The sequence below is a fragment of the Xyrauchen texanus genome, chromosome 46, assembly GCF_025860055.1.
Source record: "Xyrauchen texanus isolate HMW12.3.18 chromosome 46, RBS_HiC_50CHRs, whole genome shotgun sequence".
NCBI lineage: Eukaryota > Metazoa > Chordata > Actinopteri > Cypriniformes > Catostomidae > Xyrauchen > Xyrauchen texanus.
In genome coordinates, this window is record NC_068321.1 from 22,078,920 (window position 1) to 22,103,919 (window position 25,000).

The 25,000-nt window shown below is 37.6% G+C and overlaps 1 protein-coding gene across 1 annotated transcript in view; it reads left to right on the plus strand.

Annotated features, from left to right (window-relative positions):
- The window catches only part of LOC127638066 (mucin-2-like), a 25,713-nt gene extending 719 nt beyond the window's left edge, over window positions 1-24,994 (plus strand). Inside the window, exons 2-37 of the mRNA XM_052119401.1 lie at window positions 31-148; window positions 1,254-1,392; window positions 1,543-1,650; window positions 2,330-2,399; window positions 2,587-2,721; window positions 3,023-3,190; window positions 3,419-3,513; window positions 3,608-3,737; window positions 3,933-4,179; window positions 4,282-4,322; window positions 4,454-4,557; window positions 4,872-5,023; window positions 5,212-5,350; window positions 5,444-5,554; window positions 5,728-5,907; window positions 5,996-6,235; window positions 6,464-6,620; window positions 6,764-6,895; window positions 7,255-7,534; window positions 7,811-8,105; window positions 8,816-9,113; window positions 9,863-10,416; window positions 12,145-12,699; window positions 13,747-14,121; window positions 14,638-14,997; window positions 15,163-15,508; window positions 17,226-19,988; window positions 20,147-20,295; window positions 20,513-20,687; window positions 21,063-21,155; window positions 21,339-21,379; window positions 21,642-21,758; window positions 21,945-22,043; window positions 22,142-22,261; window positions 22,810-22,849; window positions 23,457-24,994. Of these exons, the coding sequence (XP_051975361.1) occupies window positions 31-148; window positions 1,254-1,392; window positions 1,543-1,650; window positions 2,330-2,399; window positions 2,587-2,721; window positions 3,023-3,190; window positions 3,419-3,513; window positions 3,608-3,737; window positions 3,933-4,179; window positions 4,282-4,322; window positions 4,454-4,557; window positions 4,872-5,023; window positions 5,212-5,350; window positions 5,444-5,554; window positions 5,728-5,907; window positions 5,996-6,235; window positions 6,464-6,620; window positions 6,764-6,895; window positions 7,255-7,534; window positions 7,811-8,105; window positions 8,816-9,113; window positions 9,863-10,416; window positions 12,145-12,699; window positions 13,747-14,121; window positions 14,638-14,997; window positions 15,163-15,508; window positions 17,226-19,988; window positions 20,147-20,295; window positions 20,513-20,687; window positions 21,063-21,155; window positions 21,339-21,379; window positions 21,642-21,758; window positions 21,945-22,043; window positions 22,142-22,261; window positions 22,810-22,849; window positions 23,457-23,581 (9,251 nt within the window). The 3' untranslated portion in view covers window positions 23,582-24,994. The remainder of the gene's footprint in view (window positions 1-30; window positions 149-1,253; window positions 1,393-1,542; window positions 1,651-2,329; window positions 2,400-2,586; window positions 2,722-3,022; window positions 3,191-3,418; window positions 3,514-3,607; window positions 3,738-3,932; window positions 4,180-4,281; window positions 4,323-4,453; window positions 4,558-4,871; window positions 5,024-5,211; window positions 5,351-5,443; window positions 5,555-5,727; window positions 5,908-5,995; window positions 6,236-6,463; window positions 6,621-6,763; window positions 6,896-7,254; window positions 7,535-7,810; window positions 8,106-8,815; window positions 9,114-9,862; window positions 10,417-12,144; window positions 12,700-13,746; window positions 14,122-14,637; window positions 14,998-15,162; window positions 15,509-17,225; window positions 19,989-20,146; window positions 20,296-20,512; window positions 20,688-21,062; window positions 21,156-21,338; window positions 21,380-21,641; window positions 21,759-21,944; window positions 22,044-22,141; window positions 22,262-22,809; window positions 22,850-23,456) is intronic.
- The last annotated feature ends 6 nt before the right edge of the window (window positions 24,995-25,000 follow it).

Here is a 25,000-nt window from a genome sequence, read left to right on the forward strand (position 1 = left end):
ATCACACCATTTTGCTTTCTCTTTGAAAAGGCACTGTGGAAGATGACATTGGTGACAATGGCTGTGTTCCAATCAGTGAGTGCCCATGTGAGCACGATGGCACAATATACCAATCAGGAGAGTCATATACACAAGCATGTAAAACATGGTAAAGAATTTATCATTTAAAATTTTAAAGGGGTCATAGCATAAGGAATCAAAGAGTTTGTTCACACTTCTGGAACAATCAGATTTGTTCTCAAATCAGATATTTTAGACTGTTCAAAATGCAAGTTGCACGTGGACAGATCTGATTTTCTTTCTGTTCAGACTGCTGTCACTTTTGCTTGCACATCTACATACTATGTCATAGTAATGATGCAAACTTGCATATGTTCACCATGTTTTAGTGTTTAGCCATTGATAATGGTAAATGGTCTCCACTTATATAGCAACTTTTTTGAACCTTAGAGGTTACCAAAGCACTTGACACTGTATCCCATTCACCCATTCACACACACATTCACACTCACACTCACACTCATACACAAATGGCGGCAGAGCTGCCAGGCAAGGCGCTAGCTTGCCATTGGGAGCAACTTGGGGTTCAGTGTCTTACCCAAGGACACTTTGGCATGTGGGCGGGAATCGAACCGTAAACTCTGCAATTAGCAGCCAACCCGCTCTACCACCTGAGCCACAGTCGCCTCAGTAATGGTTTATTATGGGGGCAGTATCCAAATAAAAAAAAGGGAAATGTGGCATATGCGATGTTTGTTGCTTCTAGGGTTTATAACTGTCCGGTTTTAGGCCAAAAAAATATTTTTTCTGCTTATGTAAACATAGCCACATTGCCTTTGATCTTTAAAGAGTTCAATGTTCTATGAAAACATACTGTAACCTCCAGAAGTCCAAAAATTCCATTTATTAAGACTATGCTAAAAATCAAATCTGGGTTGGAGCTGACAGCTGTAAATGCCACAAATTACTGTGTCTTATTTCACATGTGAAGAGGACATTTATATAAAAGTGTTAAAGTCATGTAAGCAAGAGTGACCTATTTCATTCAAAGGGTCAGAGAGAGGGTGAAAATGGTTAATAAAAACTAAACTGTAATGCATTTTAAGTGGACCCCAGGGAAATAAAGTAAATACAAATTGAATATAAAAAGTTTATGAAATGACCCCTTCAAAGTCACACACACACACATATGGACAAGCCACTAGAATTAAACAGAACTGACTAATAATAACACGGCTGTCATATTGCACCAGTGTGTGTGCTGCTGGATATTGGAATTGCATGGATCTGGAATGTCCCGGAATCTGCTCTATTGTTGGAGGGTCTCACATCACCACTTATGATGGAAAAAGCTTCACCTTCAGCGGCAACTGTGAATACATCCTCACTAAGGTCTGTAACATTTAATGCAGCAAATGCTCCTGTCTTGGTTAAATTAATGAATACCTTCAGTTATGTTTTTATTTGCATGATTGATATAACACAATACTATATCATTTGGAGGTACTTTCAGACATAACATGTGTTTTTATTTTATTTCAGCACTCTAATGACAGTGATATTGCCGTTCTTGGAAATTTGGTAAAGTGTGATGAGGCCCAAACAGACACATGTTTAAAGTCTGTTACACTTATCATCGCGGGGACCACTGTAAGCACTTTGAGTGTTTAATTTACCCATTTTTTATCATTCTTGCACATTTTCGTAATTCATTTCCATATGTGTCACATTGTAAAGTATTTTTTAAAAACAGTGCTTTTTGAGATTTTGTGACTTCAAAATGTTCAAATTTCCATGCTAAATTACATTATTTTGTGCATGTGAAACAATATGAAACAATAAATGACTAAAAATTTAGTATGCTACTTTGATGTCACATGACCTCATTATGTTGCATGTTTCAGCAAGTGGCATCCAGTTGGCAACACAAGACACAGAAAGCTTATTTAGTGTTTTTCAAACGTTTATTTCAACTGTTTTAACTATTAACAGTCTGATCAAATTATGTGTCAAGCAAAACTGGTGGATAATACTACAAATGGATTATTCGTCATTGTGGAAATGGCACGATTATTCAAACACAATGCATTGTGGGATACAGTATCCTGCACAGTGTGCACTGCTGTTTACTGTATCCCATGCGTACAGAAAGTTGTATACAGTCTTTAGTATACATACTGCAGAAAGAATGCTATTCCGAACATAGCCTGTGTCTCAATGATACTATTAAAACAATTATGTTTCTGCCTCTTGGTTTTTATCTGATAATTATATATGATCTAAGTAACAATCACAATACATAATTTTTTTTCTCGCCCTTATGAAACAGATTCGTTTTTCAGACAGTGGAACTGTGACAGTGAATGGAAATAGTCAATTTAGGCTTCCTAGCTTTACAGGTGGGTTACCAAATATGAGGGATCTCGTTGTATAACCAAAAAGATAATAATGCACTTTCTTCTCTGAATTTATTGTATTCTCTGTATTTTTAAGTAATCACAATTATTGATATTCAGGATATCATTATCAGCATTAACATCAGCAAATACAGTTCTTATTTCTTACCTGTTCATTTCTTTGTCACAGATAATATGGTCATCTTCCAGCCCTCAACCTCCTATATCATTGCTGATTTGAAGAGTCTTCGTCTAGAGATCCAGTTGGCTCCAGTCATGCAGTTGTATATTGTAGCCAGCACTAAGGAGAAAGACAAAATGAGTGGTGAGTTTTGTCATGCGGATGGTTCTCAAAATAGTTTATGTGCATTAGACAAATCCATCAATACATTTTTCTTTTTTTTTTTTTTGGTGAAATGACCATAGGGTACACTCACTCATATTTTAAAGGAAAGGTTCCTTTACTATAGTTCCTTTAGGGCAATCTTTTTTGGGTGAACTATTTCTTTAAGAAAGGACCTGTTAAACAACAGATCATCTTGAAAGAAGTATATGGGACTGTCAATGAATTAAAAACATTATGTCTTCCTGTTAAAAATTTTAATTGCATATCATGCTTCTCACAGGTCTGTGTGGGAACTATAATGATGTTCAAAGAGATGACTTTAAAATTGAATCAGGCATTACAGAAGGGACACCAACAACCTTTGTCAACTTTTGGAAAAGAAACCCATATAGCTGTCCTGATCTTGACAACATATTTGCAAACCCTTGTAGCCTGAGCATGAACACAGGTAGTCAAGAAAATTACAAACATTACATATGTTAAAAAAAAACCCTACACATACACACAACTTAAAACAGTACAATATGCATGAAAATTATTTATGAGAGAATACTGTTGAATTGAATACTTGTATTTGTACCAAAGGAAAATTTACTTTTCATATCTGTTGGTGTTAAGAGTCTTGCAGTGTTAAACTTTGAGGAAAACATATCATATTTTTATTCACTCCATTTAGAGAAAATTGCAAAAGAGTGGTGTTCCCGTCTCACAAACCCAAATGGAACCTTTGCCCCATGTCATTCAGAAATATGTCCTGAGATTTATTATGAAGTGAGTCTTCCTGCACAAACATACAGTAATCATCTCTTTTTTATGTAACAATTGTGCACCTTCATGTATACATTCTGGCTTTCATCCTTTGCAGAGGTGCGTCTATGACACCTGTAAGTGTGCAGATATTAAGAAGTGTATGTGTGCGTCCCTGTCCACCTATGCCCATGCCTGTGCTGCCAGAGGAATCATTCTCCAGGACTGGATGGATTCAGACCCCTGCAGTGAGTGCTATATATGTTTTTGTTTGTTTGTTTGTACTGTATTAAGTACTGTATATAGTTTTATATCAAGTTATGTGGCTTTCAGTCCATGTCTATTAGCTTTGAGGCCATACATATTCTACTGTCCACAGAATAATATTTTTACAGTATTTTCAGAGTATTGCATAAAAAAATTAAACATCTCTGTTTGCACAGTAACTGATTGCTCAAACAACATGAAGTACTCCTACAATGTGACCAGTTGTGCCAGAACCTGCCGTTCTCTCAGCGGACAGGACTATACCTGCCAAGTGTCCTTCACACCCGTAGATGGCTGTGTCTGTCCTGAGGGCACATACCTCAATGATGTGGACAATTGTGTGCCCGCTGACCAGTGTCCTTGTTACTATGACAGCCAGGTCTTAGAGCCATCAAAGACAATTTACATTAATGGTGTAAAATGGTATATCAGTTCCACACATTACACAAAATGCATAGTTTAAACCCTATGGAAAGTCTTGATGACCATATAGTAACACCTGATTTGCACTATTTTGTTGTACAGTATCTGCAATCTTGGCAAATTAGACTGCTCCAGACAGGAAGGTGAGCTGAAACTACGTCCTCTACAATACCACTATCCAAATTTAAATTTGAGGCAACACTGAAATTAGGCTAAACTTGTATGATGTGTATAAGTTTTACACTCCTCATCCATGGGTCTGTTCTGTTTGTAGACTGTGTGGCTCCAAAAGTCTTCATCAACTGCTCAAATTATGAACTTGAAAAAAAAGGGACAGAGTGTCAGAGGACATGTCAGAACCAAGACCCAAACAATTGTGTGAGTTAAGCTGGATGGATGGATTGATTGATAAAAAGGTGGCCTGGTGGATGGATGGATGGATGGATGGATGGATATAAATGTGGACTGGTAAATGGATGGATGGATGGATGGATGGATGGATGGATGGATGGATGGATGGATGGATGGACGAAAAATGTGACTTCATGGAAGGATGATGGATGAAAAGGTGGCCTCATTGATGGATAGATGGGTGGTTGGATGGGAAAAAGAAAGCATAATTAACTTCTCAGCAGCATTAAGGAAAAAAGAAGAGTTTACCAAAGGCCCTTCTTGGTTTGTTTTGGCTATAGGTGAGCACAGGCTGTGTATCAGGGTGTATGTGCCCAGATGACCTTCTGGCCACAAATAAAAGCATGTGTGTGCGAAAGGAAAACTGTCCCTGTGTCCACAATGGATTAACCTATGAACCTGGGGACCAAGTTCAAGAGGATTGCAACAACTGGTGAGTTATTCATCCAAAGAATATAAATATCCATACTGTGTAAACATGCCACATAACAAGAAAATGACACTTATCCAACTCAATTTTAAGTAATATTTTCCAGAAACGTATGTACTTGCCAATAATTGGCATGCTTACATGTCATGTAATGTTCACTATTAATATGTCAAATGTTCTCTATATTTCAGCACATGCATAAATGGGATGTGGACTTGTACAGATGAGGAGTGTTATGGCACCTGTACCATCTACGGTGAAGGTCATTTCAAGACTTTTGATGGCAAAGCATATTCATTCCATGGAGACTGTGAACACATCTTAGCGCACGTACGCATGTCATAAAAAAATATTGGAATCCTTTTACTAGGCATTTATAATACATGTCACCAGACACATAATCTATCTATGCATCCACTTTAGGATTACTGCAATGTGGACCAGAGTCCATATTCTTTCCGCCTTGTTGCAGAGAACATTCCCTGTGGCATCACCAACACAATTTGCTCCAAATCCATCAATCTCTCCTTTGGGGTGAGGAATTTTACAGTTCAAAGTCAGCTTGAATATATTATCACAATAAATCAAAATATGCAATATCACAAATGATACCATTTCAATGGCTATATTTTTAGGAGAATGTTATATTCAATTACATATGTTGATTATTGATAATTTTCTGCCACTTAACTATTCAATTCCTTCAGAGTAACAAGGTGATTTTATCTGAAGAGGATGGGGTCAAAGTTGTTATAAGTAACGACACTGAGTACCAATATCAAATCCATTCTGCAGGGATCTACATTGTCATAGAGATCAGAAACCTTTTAAACTTGATCTGGGACAATAAAACAAGCATAATGCTCCAACTCCATCCCAAATTAAAGGTGTGTATTATCCATACATGCACAAAAACTCACAACCATCCTTTACCCTTTGTTCATCCACTCACCATCCACATGATCTCTACGGCAGGGTAAGGTGTGTGGACTGTGTGGGAACTTTGATGGTAATGCAAATAATGACTTTATAAAGCATGATGGAGAAGAGGTGACGGATGCATATGTATTTGGGAGTAGCTGGAATGTGAACCCCAGCTGTCCAGATGTGGACAGCTTGATTAACCCTTGTGAAAGTAATCCACATCGGAGTGCTTGGGCTATCAAACAATGCAACATCATCACAAGCAATTTCTTTCTGGATTGCCATCACCATGTATGTAATATTCTACAACTTTTTGCAACAATTTGGAAACAAAGTCAAGCTTTTACCCTCTGTTAAAATACAAATATATGTATTCATTTAAATGTTCAGACTTTAGCCTAGCATATGCTACATTTCTTCATCTGTTGTTACATCTCAACTCACAGTTGAGTGTTCCAGCTTTTTATCTTGAGAGTTTAGATATTGAAAGTACTCCTTGTCTGATTTTGTTGTCCGTAGGTGGACCCTTTCCCATATTACGATGCCTGTTTAAGGGACACCTGTGCATGTGATACAGGGGGTGACTGCGAGTGTTTATGTACCGCTGTGGCAGCTTATGCTGCTGAATGCCGAAAAAAAGGATCTTGCATAAAATGGCGGAGTCCTAGAATTTGCCGTAAGTAGCCAGACTGATATATGCTTGTTTAGAAATTATTTTCCTAACTGCATTCGGCATTCTCCATATGTAAATAGCAATCTATGATGGGTCATATAATAAAAATATTGTCAGAGTGCTGACTCAAGTGGTTGTTCTTGCAGCTATGTTCTGTGAATACTATGACAACCCTGAAGATGACTGTACCTGGCACTATAAAACCTGTGGATCACCCTGCATGAAAACCTGCAGAAACCCATCAGGGAACTGCTCCAGTCAAATTCCTCTCCTCGAGGGTATGACTTAATTCTTAAACCTCTGAGAACATACTTTCTTGGAGCTTTCCCATAGCATGTAGACTTATGAGCCAACATACATTAGTTGATGTGGTTTGTATTCTACTCTTATTTAGTAGTTCAACTGGAAAAAAAGGCATATCAGAGTAAAAAAAGACAAAACCTGCTGTTTGAGTGATATCAGTACACTTTTATTAAATATAATACATGAGCAGTGGATTATGTTTCATGGATAAAAACATAATCACAAAATAAGATTAATATATATACATTATTAATACACTAGAGCCAAATACATTTGTCAATGCCAGTGTTTGACTCCTGCTTTATTTTCCTTCTGCCTTTTGTTATTCACATAGGATGTTTTCATAAGTGCCCTCCAGAGAGGCCATTATTGAAAGAGGACACCAGGAAATGTGTTACAGAGGCAGAGTGTGTTCCTGAAGATATATGTTTCTATGATGGGAAAACATTTAAAATGGGAGAATTAGTGTACTACACCTCAGATGGGGAAGGCACATGTTTTACTGCTGTGTGTGGGTCAAATTCTGAAATAATAAGAGAGATTTCTATATGCATCACAACAGTTACACCTTTCAATTTCACAACTCAAACTGAAACTTCCATAGAAATAACCGATATCACTAAATCTTCAAATGCCACAAGGAAACATAAAACTGTAAAATCCAAAAACGCTGCTACAATACCGTTTACAACAACACCAACACATAGAGAGACAGAAAAATCTTCAACAACTACTATTATTGTTCCAAAAACATCAGCAGGAACAGAAACACCATCAACAGAATCACCATCAACAAATACTATGACTACTGGAACACCAATTCCATCATCAACATTAACTTCTACAAACACTGTAACAACACCGTTTATAATAACACCAACACCTACTGTGACAGAAACATCTTCAACAACTACTATTGCTGTTCCACCAACAACATCAGGAACAGAAACACCATCAACAGAAACACCATCAACAAATACTATAACTACAGGAACACCAATTCCTTCATCAGCATTAACTTCTACTAGCACTGCTACAACACCGTTTACAACAACACCAACACCTACTGTGACAGAAACATCTTCAACAACTACTATTGTTGTTCCACCAACACCAGCAGGAACAGAAACACCATCAACAGAAATACCATCAATTACAACTGGAACACCAATTCCTTCATCAACCGTAACTTCTACTAGCACTGCTACAACACCATTTACAACTACACCAACACCTACTGTGACAGAAACATCTTCAACAACTACTATTGTTGTTCCACCAACACCATCAGGAACAGAATCACCATCAACCGAATCACCATCAACAAATACTATGACTACTGGAACACCAATTCCATCATCAACATTAACTTCTACTAGCACTGCTACAACACCGTTTACAATAACACCAACACCTACTGTGACAGAAACATCTTCAACAACTACTATTATTGTTCCACCAACACTGCCAGGAACAGAAACACCATCAACAGAAACACCATCAACAAATACTATGACTACAGGAACACCAATTCCTTCATCAGCATTAACTTCTACTAGCACTGCTACAACACCATTTACAACAACACCAACACCTACTGTGACAGAAACATCTTCAACAACTACTATTGTTGTTCCACAAACACCAGCAGGAACAGAAACACCATCAACAGAAATACCATCAATTACTACTGGAACACCAATTCCTTCATCAACCGTAACTTCTACTAGCACTGCTACAACACCATTTACAATAACACCAACACCTACTGTGACAGAAACATCTTCAACAACTACTATTGTTGTTCCACCAACACCTTCAGGAACAGAAACACCATCAACAAATACTATGACTACTGGAACACCAATTCCATCATCAACATTAACTTCTATTAGCACTGCTACAACACCGTTTACAATAACACCAACACCTACTGTGACAGAACCATCTTCAACAACTACTATTATTGTTCCACCAACACTGCCAGGAACAGAAACACCATCAACAAATACTATGACTACTGGAACACCAATTCCTTCATCAGCATTAACTTCTACAAGCACTGCTACAACACCATTTACAATAACACCAACACCTACTGTGACAGAAACATCTTCAACAACTACTATTGTTGTTCCACCAACAACTTCAGGAACAGAAACACCATTAACAGAAACACCATCAACAAATACTGTAACTACTGGAACACCAATTACTTCATCAACATTAACTTCTACTAGCACTGCTACAACACCATTTACAACAACACCAACACCTACTGTGACAGAAACATCTTCAACAACTACTATTGTTGTTCCACCAACACCAGCAGGAACAGAAACACCATCAACAGAAATACCATCAATTACTACTGGAACACCAATTACTTCATCAACCGTAACTTCTACTAGCACTGCTACAACACCATTTACAATAACACCAACACCTACTGTGACAGAAACATCTTCAACAACTACTATTGTTGTTCCACCAACACCTTCAGGAACAGAAACACCATCAACAGAAACACCATCAACAAATACTATGACTACTGGAACACCAATTCCATCATCAACATTAACTTCTACAAACACTGTTACAACACCGTTTATAATAACACCAACACCTACTCTGACAGAAACATATTCAACAACTACTATTATTGTTCCACCCATATCGACTGGAACAGAAACGCCCTCAACAGAAACACCATCAACAAATACTATGACTACTGGAACACCAATTCCTTTATCAGCATTAACTTCTTCTAGCACTGCTACAACACCGTTTACAATAACAGCAACACCTACTGTGACAGAAACATCTTCAACAACTACTATTGTTGTTCCACCAATACCAGCAGGAACAGAAACACCATCAACAGAAATACCATCAATTACTACTGGAACACCAATTCCTTCATCAACCGTAACTTCTACTAGCACTGCTACAACACCTTTACAACAACACCAACACCTACTGTGAAAGAAACATCTTCAACAACTACTATTGTTGTTCCACCAACACCATCAGGAACAGAAACACCATCAACAGAAACACCATCAACAAATACTATGACTACTGGAACACCAATTCCATCATCAACATTAACTTCTACAAACACTGTAACAACACCGTTTATAATAACACCAACACCTACTGTGACAGAAACATCTTCAACAACTACTATTATTGTTCCACCAATATCGACTGGAACAGAAACGCCATCAACAGAAACACCATCAACAAATACTATGACTACTGGAACACCAATTCATTCATCAACATTAACTTCTACAAACACTGTTACAACACCGTTTATAATAACACCAACACCTACTGTGACAGAAACATCTTCAACAACTACTATTATTGTTCCACCAATATCGACTGGAACAGAAACGCCATCAACAGAAACACCATCAACAAATACTATGACTACTGGAACACCAATTCCTTCATCAGCATTAACTTCTACAAACACTGTTACAACACCGTTTATAATAACACCAACACCTACTGTGACAGAAACATCTTCAACAAATACTATTATTGTTCCACCAATATCGACTGGAACAGAAACGCCATCAACAGAAACACCATCAACAAATACTATGACTACTGGAACACCAATTCCTTCATCAACATTAACTTCTACTAGCACTGCTACAACACTGTTTACAATAACACCAACACCTACTGTGACAGAAACATCTTCAACAACTACTATTATTGTTCCACCAACTCTGCCAGGAACAGAAACACCATCAACAGAAACACCATCAACAAATACAATGACTACTGGAACACCAATTCCTTCATCAACATTAACTTCTACAAACACTGTTACAACACCGTTTATAATAACACCAACACCTACTGTGACAGAAACATCTTCAACAACTACTATTGTTGTTCCACCAACACCAGCAGGAACAGAAACACCATCAACAGAAATACCATCAATTACTACTGGAACACCAATTCCTTCATCAACCGTAACTTCTACTAGCACTGCTACAACACCATTTACAATAACACCAACACCTACTGTGACAGAAACATCTTCAACAACTACTATTGTTGTTCCACCAACACCTTCAGGAACAGAAACACCATCAACAAATACTATGACTACTGGAACACCAATTCCATCATCAACATTAACTTCTATTAGCACTGCTACAACACCGTTTACAATAACACCAACACCTACTGTGACAGAACCATCTTCAACAACTACTATTATTGTTCCACCAACACTGCCAGGAACAGAAACACCATCAACAAATACTATGACTACTGGAACACCAATTCCTTCATCAGCATTAACTTCTACAAGCACTGCTACAACACCATTTACAATAACACCAACACCTACTGTGACAGAAACATCTTCAACAACTACTATTATTGTTCCACCAACACTGCCAGGAACAGAAACACCATCAACAGAAACACCATCAACAAATACTGTGACTACTGGAACACCAATTCCTTTATCAACATTAACTTCTACTAGCACTGCTACAACACCATTTACAACAACACCAACACCTACTGTGACAGAAACATCTTCAACAACTGCTATTGTGTTTCCACCAACACCATCAGGATCAGAAACACCATCAACAGAAATACCATCAATTACTACTGGAACACCGATTCCTTCATCAACCGTAACTTCTACTAGCACTGCTTCAACACCATTTACAACTACACCAACACCTATTGTGACAGAAACATCTTCAACAACTACTATTATTGTTCCACCAACACTGCCAGGAACAGAAACACCATCAACAGAAACACCATCAACAAATACTATGACTACTGGAACACCAATTCCATCATCAACATTAACTTCTACAAACACTGTTACAACACCGTTTATAATAACACCAACACCTACTCTGACAGAAACATCTTCAACAACTACTATTATTGTTCCACCCATATCGACTGGAACAGAAACGCCCTCAACAGAAACACCATCAACAAATACTATGACTACTGGAACACCAATTCCTTTATCAGCATTAACTTCTTCTAGCACTGCTACAACACCGTTTACAATAACAGCAACACCTACTGTGACAGAAACATCTTCAACAACTACTATTGTTGTTCCACCAATACCAGCAGGAACAGAAACACCATCAACAGAAATACCATCAATTACTACTGGAACACCAATTCCTTCATCAACCGTAACTTCTACTAGCACTGCTACAACACCTTTTACAACAACACCAACACCTACTGTGAAAGAAACATCTTCAACAACTACTATTGTTGTTCCACCAACACCATCAGGAACAGAAACACCATCAACAGAAACACCATCAACAAATACTATGACTACTGGAACACCAATTCCATCATCAACATTAACTTCTACAAACACTGTAACAACACCGTTTATAATAACACCAACACCTACTGTGACAGAAACATCTTCAACAACTACTATTATTGTTCCACCAATATCGACTGGAACAGAAACGCCATCAACAGAAACACCATCAACAAATACTATGACTACTGGAACACCAATTCCTTCATCAACATTAACTTCTACAAACACTGTTACAACACCGTTTACAATAACACCAACACCTACTGTGACAGAAACATCTTCAACAACTACTATTGTTGTTCCACCAATATCGACTGGAACAGAAACGCCATCAACAGAAACACCATCAACAAATACTATGACTACTGGAACACCAATTCCTTCATCAGCATTAACTTCTACAAACACTGTTACAACACCGTTTATAATAACACCAACACCTACTGTGACAGAAACATCTTCAACAAATACTATTATTGTTCCACCAATATCGACTGGAACAGAAACGCCATCAACAGAAACACCATCAACAAATACTATGACTACTGGAACACCAATTCCTTCATCAACATTAACTTCTACTAGCACTGCTACAACACTGTTTACAATAACACCAACACCTACTGTGACAGAAACATCTTCAACAACTACTATTATTGTTCCACCAACTCTGCCAGGAACAGAAACACCATCAACAGAAACACCATCAACAAATACAATGACTACTGGAACACCAATTCCTTCATCAACATTAACTTCTACAAACACTGTTACAACACCGTTTATAATAACACCAACACCTACTGTGACAGAAACATCTTCAACAACTACTATTGTTGTTCCACCAACACCAGCAGGAACAGAAACACCATCAACAGAAATACCATCAATTACTACTGGAACACCAATTCCTTCATCAACCATAACTTCTACTAGCACTGCTACAACACCTTTTACAACTACACCAACACCTACTGTGACAGAAACATCTTCAACAACTACTATTGTTGTTCCACCAACACCTTCAGGAACAGAAACACCATCAACAGAAACACCATCAACAAATACTATGACTACTGGAACACCAATTCCATCATCAACATTAACTTCTACAAACACTGTTACAACACCGTTTATAATAACACCAACACCTACTCTGACAGAAACATCTTCAACAACTACTATTATTGTTCCACCCATATCGACTGGAACAGAAACGCCCTCAACAGAAACACCATCAACAAATACTATGACTACTGGAACACCAATTCCTTTATCAGCATTAACTTCTTCTAGCACTGCTACAACACCGTTTACAATAACAGCAACACCTACTGTGACAGAAACATCTTCAACAACTACTATTGTTGTTCCACCAATACCAGCAGGAACAGAAACACCATCAACAGAAATACCATCAATTACTACTGGAACACCAATTCCTTCATCAACCGTAACTTCTACTAGCACTGCTACAACACCTTTTACAACAACACCAACACCTACTGTGAAAGAAACATCTTCAACAACTACTATTGTTGTTCCACCAACACCATCAGGAACCGAAACACCATCAACAGAAACACCATCAACAAATACTATGACTACTGGAACACCAATTCCATCATCAACATTAACTTCTACAAACACTGTAACAACACCGTTTATAATAACACCAACACCTACTGTGACAGAAACATCTTCAACAACTACTATTATTGTTCCACCAATATCGACTGGAACAGAAACGCCATCAACAGAAACACCATCAACAAATACTATGACTACTGGAACACCAATTCATTCATCAACATTAACTTCTACAAACACTGTTACAACACCGTTTATAATAACACCAACACCTACTGTGACAGAAACATCTTCAACAACTACTATTATTGTTCCACCAATATCGACTGGAACAGAAACGCCATCAACAGAAACACCATCAACAAATACTATGACTACTGGAACACCAATTCCTTCATCAACATTAACTTCTACTAGCACTGCTACAACACTGTTTACAATAACACCAACACCTACTGTGACAGAAACATCTTCAACAACTACTATTATTGTTCCACCAACTCTGCCAGGAACAGAAACACCATCAACAGAAACACCATCAACAAATACAATGACTACTGGAACACCAATTCCTTCATCAACATTAACTTCTACAAACACTGTTACAACACCGTTTATAATAACACCAACACCTACTGTGACAGAAACATCTTCAACAACTACTATTGTTGTTCCACCAACACCAGCAGGAACAGAAACACCATCAACAGAAATACCATCAATTACTACTGGAACACCAATTCCTTCATCAACCATAACTTCTACTAGCACTGCTACAACACCTTTTACAACTACACCAACACCTACTGTGACAGAAACATCTTCAACAACTACTATTTTTGTTCCACCAACACCATCAGGAACAGAAACACCATCAACAAATACTATAACTACTGGAACACCAATTCCATCATCAACATTAACTTCTACAAACACTGTAACAACACTGTTTATAATAACACCAACACCTACTTTGACAGAAACATCTTCAACAACTACTATTATTGTTCCACCAATATCGACTGGAACAGAAACGCCATCAACAGAAACACCATCAACAAATACTATGACTACTGGAACACCAATTCCTTCATCAACATTAACATCTACAAAAACTGTTACAACACCGTTTATAATAACACCAACACCTACTGTAACAGAAACATCTTCAACAACTACTATTATTGTTCCACCAATATCGACTGGAACAGAAACGCCATCAACAGAAACACCATCAACAAATACTATGACTACTGGAACACCAATTCCTTCATCAACATTAACTTCTACTAGCACTGCTACAACATTGTTTACAATAACACCAACACATACTGTGACAGAAACATCTTCAACAACTACTATTATTGTTCCACCAATATCGACTGGAACAGAAACACCATCAACAGAATCACCATCAACAAATACTATGACTACTGGAACACCAATTCCATCATCAACATTAACTTCTACAAACACTGCTACAACACCGTTTTCAGTAACACCAACACCTACTGTGACAGAAACATCTTCAACAACTACTATTATTGTTCCACCAATATCGACTGGAACAGAAACACCATCAACAGAAACACCATCAACAAATACTATGACTACTGGAACACCAATTCCTTCATCAACCGTAATTTCTACTAGCACTGCTACAACACCGTTTACAATAACACCAACACCTACTGTGACAGAAACATCTTCAACAACTACTATTGTTGTTCCACCAACACCATCAGGGACAGAAACACCATCAACTGAAACACAATCAACAAATACTATGACTACTGGCACACCAATTCCATCATCAACATTAACTTCTACAAACACTGTAACAACACCGTTTATAATAACACCAACACCTACTTTGACAGAAACATCTTCAACAACTACTATTATTGTTCCACCAATATCGACTGGAACAGAAACGCCATCAACAGAAACACCATCAACAAATACTATGACTACTGGAACACAAATTCCTTCATCAACATTAACTTCTACAAACACTGTTACAACACCGTTTATAATAACACCAACACCTACTGTGACAGAAACATCTTCAATAACTACTATTGTTGTTCCACCAACACCATCAGGATCAGAAACACCATCAACAGAAACACCATCAACAAATACTATGACTACTGGAACACCAATTTCATCATCAACATTAACTTCTACAAACACTGTTACAACACCGTTTATAATAACACCAACACCTACTGTGACAGAAACATCTTCAACAACTACTATTATTGTTCCACCAACACCAGCAGGAACAGAAACACCATCAACAGAAACACCATCAACAAATACTATAACTACTGGAACACCAATTCCTTCATCAACATTAACTTCTACTAGCACTGCTACGACACCGTTTACAATAACACCAACACCTACTGTGACAGAAACATCTTCAACAACTACTATTGTTGTTCCACCAACACCAGCAGGAACAGAAACACCATCAACAGAAATACCATCAATTACTACTGGAACACCAATTCCTTCATCAACCATAACTTCTACTAGCACTGCTACAACACTTTTTACAACTACACCAACACCTACTGTGACAGAAACATCTTCAGTAACTACTATTGTTGTTCCACCAACACCATCAGGATCAGAAACACCATCAACAGAAACACCATCAACAAATACTATGACTACTGGAACACCAATTCCACCATCAACATTAACTTCTACAAACACTGTTACAACACCATTTATAATAACACCAACACCTACTGTGACAGAAACATCTTCAACAACTACTATTGTTGTTCCACCAACACCATCAGGAACAGAAACACCATCAACGGAATCACCATCAACAAATACTATGACTACTGGAACACCAATTCCTTCATCAACATTAACTTCTACTAGCACAGCTACAACACCGTTTACAATAACACCAACACCTACTTTGACAGAAACATCTTCAACAACTACTGTTGTTGTTCCACCAACACCATCAGGAACAGAAACACCATCAACAGAATCACCATCAACAAATACTATGACTACTGGAACACCAATTCCATCATCAACATTAACTTCTACAAACACTGTTACAACACCGTTTATAATAACACCAACACCTACTGTGACAGAAACATCTTCAACAACTACTATTATTGTTCCACCAATATCGAGTGGAACAGAAACGCCATCAACAGAAACACCATCAACAAATACTATGACTACTGGAACATCAATTCCTTCATCAACATTAACTTCTACTAGCACTGCTACAGCACCGTTTACAATAACACCAACACCTACTGTGACAGAAACATCTTCAACAACTACTATTGTTGTTCCACCAACACCAGCAGGAACAGAAACACCATCAACAGAAATACCATCAATTACTACTGGAACACCAATTCCTTCATCAACCGTAACTTCTACTAGCACTGCTACAACATCTTTTACAACTACACCAACACCTACTGTGACAGAAACATCTTCAACAACTACTATTATTGTTCCAACAATATCGAGTGGAACAGAAACGCCATCAACAGAAACACCATCAACAAATACTATGACTACTGGAACATCAATTCCTTCATCAACATTAACTTCTACTAGCACTGCTACAACACCGTTTACAATAACACCAACACCTACTGTGACAGAAACATCTTCAACAACTACTATTGTTGTTCCACCAACACCAGCAGGAACAGAAACACCATCAACAGAAATACCATCAATTACTACTGGAACACCAATTCCTTCATCAACCGTAACTTCTACTAGCACTGCTACAACACCTTTTACAACTACACCAACACCTACTGTGACAGAAACATCTTCAATAACTACTATTATTGTTCCATCAACACCATCAGGATCAGAAACACCATCAACGGAATCACCATCAACAAATACTATGACTACTGGAACACCAATTCCTTCATCAACATTAACTTCTACTAGCACTGCTACAACACCGTTTACAATAACACCAACACCTACTTTGACAGAAACATCTTCAACAACTACTGTTGTTGTTCCACCAACACCATCAGGAACAGAAACACCATCAACAGAATCACCATCAACAAATACTATGACTACTGGAACACCAATTCCATCATCAACATTAACTTCTACAAACACTGTTACAACACCGTTTATAATAACACCAACACCTACTGTGACAGAAACATCTTCAACAACTACTATTATTGCTCCACCAATATCGAGTGGAACAGAAACGCCATCAACAGAAACACCATCAACAAATACTATGACTACTGGAACATCAATTCCTTCATCAACATTAACTTCTACTAGCACTGCTACAACACCGTTTACAATAACACCAACACCTACTGTGACAGAAACATCTTCAACAACTACTATTGTTGTTCCACCAACACCAGCAGGAACAGAAACACCATCAACAGAAATACCATCAATTACTACTGGAACACCAATTCCTTCATCAACCGTAACTTCTACTAGCACTGCTACAACACCTTTTACAACTACACCAACACCTACTGTGACAGAAACATCTTCAACAACTACTATTATTGTTCCAACAATATCGAGTGGAACAGAAACGCCATCAACAGAAACACCATCAACAAATACTATGACTACTGGAACATCAATTCCTTCATCAACATTAACTTCTACTAGCACTGCTACAACACCGTTTACAATAACACCAACACCTACTGTTACAGAAACATCTTCAACAACTACTATTGTTGTTCCACCAACACCAGCAGGAACAGAAACACCATCAATTACTACTGGAACATCAATTCCTTCATCAACCGTAACTTCTACTAGCACTGCTACAACACCGTTTACAATAACACCAACACCTACTTTGACAGAAACATCTTCAACAACTACTATTGTTGTTCCACCAACACCAGCAGGAACAGAAACACCATCAATTACTACTGGAACATCAATTCCTTCATCAACCGTAACTTCTACTAGCACTGCTACAACACCTTTTACAACTACACCAACACCTACTGTGACAGAAACATCTTCAATAACTACTATTATTGTTCCATCAACACCATCAGGATCAGAAACACCATCAACAGAAACACCATCAACAAATACTATGACTACTGGAACACCAATTCCATCTTCAACATTAACTTCTACAAACACTGTTACAACACCGTTTATAATAACACCAACACCTACTGTGACAGAAACATCTTCAACAACTACTATTATTTTTCCACCAATATCGACTGGAACAGAAACGCCATCAACAGAAACACCATCAACAATTACTATGACTACTGGAACACCAATTCCTTCATCAACATTAACTTCTACTAGCACTGCTACAACACCGTTTACAATAACACCAACACCTACTGTGACAGAAACATCTTCAACAACTACTATTGTTGTTCCACCAACACCAGCAGGAACAGAAACACCATCAACAGAAATACCATCAATTACTACTGGAACACCAATTCCTTCATCAACCATAACTTCTACTAGCACTGCTACAACACCTTTTACAACTACACCAACACCTACTGTGACAGAAACATCTTCAACAACTACTATTGTTGTTCCACCAACACCAGCAGGAACAGAAACACCATCAACAGAAACACCATCAACAAATACTATGACTACTGGAACACCAATTCCTTCATCAACCGTAACTTCTACTAGCACTGCTACAACACCTTTCACAACTACACCAACACCTACTGTGACAGAAACATCTTCAACAACTACTATTATTGTTCCACCTATATCGACTGGAACAGAAACTTCATCAACAGAAACACTATCAACAAATACTATGACTTCTGGAACACCAATTCCTTCATCAACCATAACTTCTACTACCACTGCTTCAACACCGTTCACAATAACGCCAACATCTACTGTGACAGAATCATCAACAACTACTATTATTGTTCCACCAACACCGCCAGGAACAGAAACTCCATTAACAACATCTACAACTCCTCCTTTGTCTTCTACAGAATTCATTGTTTTTACAGAATCAAATACTGCAAGCACCCATACGCCATCACCTCAATTAAACTGTTCATGCACATTTGCAAATCAAACATTCTCACCAGGTCAGTACTACATTTATCACATAAAAAAAAATCATAAATGTTTTATTTTTGACAGTTTAGAAATTCCATGAACCATGCTCAGTATATTAACTTTCACTCATTGCACTTGCCTAATGTTAAACTATTTGTGTTTATTTTTGCTTTTGTTCTTATCATAGGGTCTATTATCTACAACAAAACTGATAAGGCAGATTGGTGTTACTTTGCTTACTGCAACTCCACTTGTTTTAGTGAAATAACAAAGAAACCATGTATTGAAACAACACCCTCTACAGTTTCAAAGGATTGTACCAATGTCAACCAAAAGGTATTGTGATAAGAAAAGCAAAATAACACTTCTGGTGTGACAATTCAACTTATATTGAAAAAAAAAGTATCACAGCCAAAATATACAGTAAACTCTTTAAATTATTAGTTACAGAGTAGCTGTAATACTGACAGTCAAGTAAGAATACCTGAAATAAACAACAACCCAGCTGTGTTTCTTTCAATCAATATTAATTGATTGTGTCATTTTAAAACAGAATGGAGACTCTTGGACTGAAGGATGCAGCACCAAAAAGTGCATAAATGGGCAAGTCACCTCAAGCCCTGTACAGTGTGACTCAAATGATGCTTTGATACCTGAATGTGTCAACGGATTTAAACCTGAGAAGGTTTCTTATAATAATGGCTGCTGCTCAAAGTATGAGTGTACAAGTGAGTTGAAGCCATGCTTGTGGACATTTATGTTTTAAAAGCTTGTTTTGTTTTACAGACATATACATTAACATTGAAATTGTTTCTCAAAATATTATCATGATATTACGTTTTTGTGACATGGTGCATGAAAAGAAAGATTATAGGTCTCATTGGCATCCATTTATGCGTAAATTTATGCAAACATGTATTACACAGAAATCAGAAATCATTGTTGGCCATAGAGATTATTCAGAGCACAAAATAGCTAGTGGCACCACTTTGAATTAGTGCCACCTTTGAACTAAACATCAATACAATACAACATACAATACAAAAAAAAAAAAAATACATTTAAATCAATTAAACAACACTCCCTGCCCCTTCTTATTCAAGTGTGCAATATTGAGTTGTGTCTTAAGAAGAGATGTGATGTGGGATATGAGTTTGCAGCAAATACAACTGAAGACAGTTGTTGCCCACCATGTGGTAAGTCTAAGATTTCAATCTAAATCCTGGTACATTTAACCCACATAATTGAATTAAACAGCAACTTTTAAAATGTTGGAAATTATGCAGACATTATTCTATATAAAATATAACTTTTTTAAATATAATTACAATTTAGTTGTTGAAATATTACATCATTTCTAACAATATTTTTTTGATCAGTGCCCAAAGACGTCTGTGTTTACAATAACACTGAGTACAAGGTGAGCTACATGCTGGGTTCATTTCTTCTCACTATTTATATATACTGTATAATGATAAGATATTTAGAACCTGTTATTCATGTGTTGCATTGTCATTCCATAATCTTATGTTTACATTTAAGCCTGGTCGAGAACTGTAAGGCTTTTCACAAATAAGGGTATAGTTAGTTAATACAGAACGGTCCATGCATCCAATCTATATATTTATTGTTTCAGTCTTTGTAACGTTGGTTCACTTTCCTTTCTCTGTTCTTTTCTCCAGCCTGGGAATATCCCCACAGAGCCTTGTGTGAAATGTAACTGTGAAATGGATATAGACCCGCAGACTAAACTACATGTTGTGAAATGTGTTCATACAGTCTGCAACCCTTGCCCTGAGGTAATGATTGCGATTTATACTTGATCAGTGCAGCAAAGCCTACATGTCTTAATACACCGTCATTTTATCAAATCATTGTGCCAGTTCTCTTACAATGACGGTAAATTAGCTTTAAAAGGCTCTTATATAGAAACAGCATAAAAGTGTCACAGTTCTATTAAAACAAGCTTGTTTTTGCACTCCAAGGGATTTGAAAATGTGAAAGAAGAAGGAGAGTGCTGTGGAACATGTAAGCCAACAGCCTGTATTTATGAATCATCAGACAAAACCAGACATATACTAAAGGTATATTTTAAAACACAATTCTCTTCAGGGTTCTTTGTCACCAGTCAAAGACACTTCTCTGTTCTTCCGTGCTCATGTATCCTGTCTGTGTTTTTTAGGTTGGAGAAGTGCACAAGGACAAATGTGAGAATATTACCTGCCATGAAATTAACGGCTGGATTACGACAGAGAAGACCATAACAAAGTGCCCTGACTTTAAGCAAGATGACTGTGTACCTGTAAGTAGAATCAGTCCCTTAAAGTCGTGTCATATCACTTGGGGGCCATCTTGGCAACAGCACCAAGCAGCAAATTTCCTAAACTTAGGATGGCAGATGAAGAGTCATTTATATTCACGAGTAAACCAACACCTGATTGGACGATTCAAGATTATGTTTCAAAAACATATTTCAAATCGCCAGTAAAAACGGACAACAGTGGTGTAATAAATGCTGGTTCTTTGGCTCAAATCAGGCAAAAAAATATATATTTTCAAGCTAGTCAACTTAATGGCCATGTGCTTCCTAGAGTAAACAAACAGACAATGCTTATCAATAAGTGGATTGGTTCTTTTGACTTAGAGGCAGATCTTCCATTCCTACGGCATTACAATTTATCACCATTTATTTCTATACAAGTGGTCCGTCTCCTCCCCTTTATACTGTCTCTGCCAAAATACCTCTAGGCCAAACATGACACATTTGTATAATGTATGTATTTGTATGTTCATTTCATTAATGCTTAAGGAGAAATAGCCGTGATCTATTAAGAATTTGTTTTCATACAGGGGACTGAGAAATATGATGAAGATGGATGTTGCCAGATCTGTAAGATACTGTTTCCTTACCGTCCATTTATTTGGTCAAAATCTATTTTTTGAGTAGTGTTTAACATATAACAGATGTTAAAGGGATAATTCACTCAAAAATTTAAATTCTGTCACCATTTACAAATCCTGATGTTGTTCCAACCCTGTTTGACTTTCTTTCTTCCTTGGAACACAAAAAGAGAATTTCTGAAGAAGGTACTTTTTTATGCAATTACATAGAATGGAACTGGAGCTTTCAAGTCCAGAAAGGACACAAAAGCACCATAAAAGTAGCTTAAAGCAACCCATATAACTCTTCTAAATGTAAATGATGACAGAATTTTCTGTTCACAGAACTGTTGCTTTAAGGAATTAAAAAAAAAAAACTTTTCATTGTTGGGGCAACAGGGATGAAGGTTCAAGTCTGTCCTACGTCATGTCCTGATCCCTTTCCTCCTTTCTCTCTTCTTTTTCTTTTCTCTCTCTCACCTGTCCCAACATCCAAAAAAACAATAATAATAAAAAAACATCTTACATGCTATGCATAACACATAAAACACAATGCATCTGATCAATTGTTCATGAGATATAGCCAATCATAATCTTACCTCTCTCTAATATCTTAGGTAAGCCAAAGGATTCATGCATTCGTGTGAACTACACCACCTATGTACATGCAAACAACTGCACATCCATCACCCCTATAGAAGTGACATCCTGCAGTGGCCACTGTGACACCCAATCGATGTGAGATCATGAACACACCTATTTGACCACAAACAATTGAATTCTCAGATTAACTGGTTTAAAAAAATAAATAATCACATTTCACAACAACATATACACATATTTGTCCTCACTAAAAGCAAAATACGTCACTAATCACTAATTTCTGGTTAAAGTCAACATGAAATCATAATTGACAAAATGTACTTCTTTAATGCACATTCCTGATCTTATCGTGCATGAGTGCATGTTATGAAGAAACAAAATGTTAATCTTTTATCAAAAAGTTATAATTTACTCTGCCTCTGAAATGCCTTTTTTAACTTACTGGAAAATAAACACACTGAGCACTTTATGAGGGACACATGTACACCTATATATTCATGCGGTTATTTAATTAGCTAATCATGTGGCAGCAGTGCAGTGCATAAAATCATGCAGATACAAGTCAGGAGCTTCAGTTAATGTTCACATCAACCATCAGGATGGGGAAAAAATGTGATCTCAGTGATTTGAACCGTGGCATAATTGTTGTTGCCAGACAGGCTGGTTTGATTATTTCTGTACTGCTGATCTCCTGGGATTTTTTTACGCACAACAGTCTCTAGGGTTTACTCAGAATGGAGCGAAAAACTAAAAACATCCATTGAGCGGCAGTTCTACAGATAGAGATCAACTGAGAATTGCCAGCAGTCATATCACCCTGTAGCTCAAGACTGGTTTCCTGCTGAAGCTAAGCAGGTTTGAGCTTGGTCAGTACCTGGATGGGAGGCCTCTTTGGAAAACTAAGGTTGCTGAAGAGGTTTTAGGGAGGCCAGCTGGGGGTGCTCAACCTGTGGTCTGTGTGGTCCCAATGCCCCAGTATAGTGACAGGGACTCAATACTGTAAAACTGCACTGTCCTTTGGATGAGATGTTAAAACTGAGGTCCTGACTCTCTGTGGTCATTAAAAATCATAGAGCACTTTTTGAAAGGAGTTGGGGTGTAACCCGTGTCCTGGCTAAATTCCCCCCATTGGCCCTTCTCAATCATGGCCTCCTTATAATCCCCATTCACTAATTGGATCTATCACTCCACTCTACTCTCTTCCCTCCACCAATAGCTGGTGTGTGGTGAGCATACTGGTGCACAATGTCTGCTGTTGCATCATCCAGGTGGATGCTGCACACTGGTGGTGGTTGAGGAGAGTCCCCTGTTCAGGTGCACATTCCTGATCTTATCGTGCTTTGAGTGTAGTGTCAGAAAAGTGCTATATAAATGTAACATTCATTTAAACTCCATTACAAACTCGGCCAGTCTCTGTCAAACAGGTGCTTGTAACTGTGGCAGAACTTCCATTCCTACAGCTGCCATTTAGCATTTAGATTTGTCCCATTCATAAGAATACGAGCAACTCTTCTCATCCTAAGATGTCTCTGTTATCCAGACCAGTAGCTTATACCTG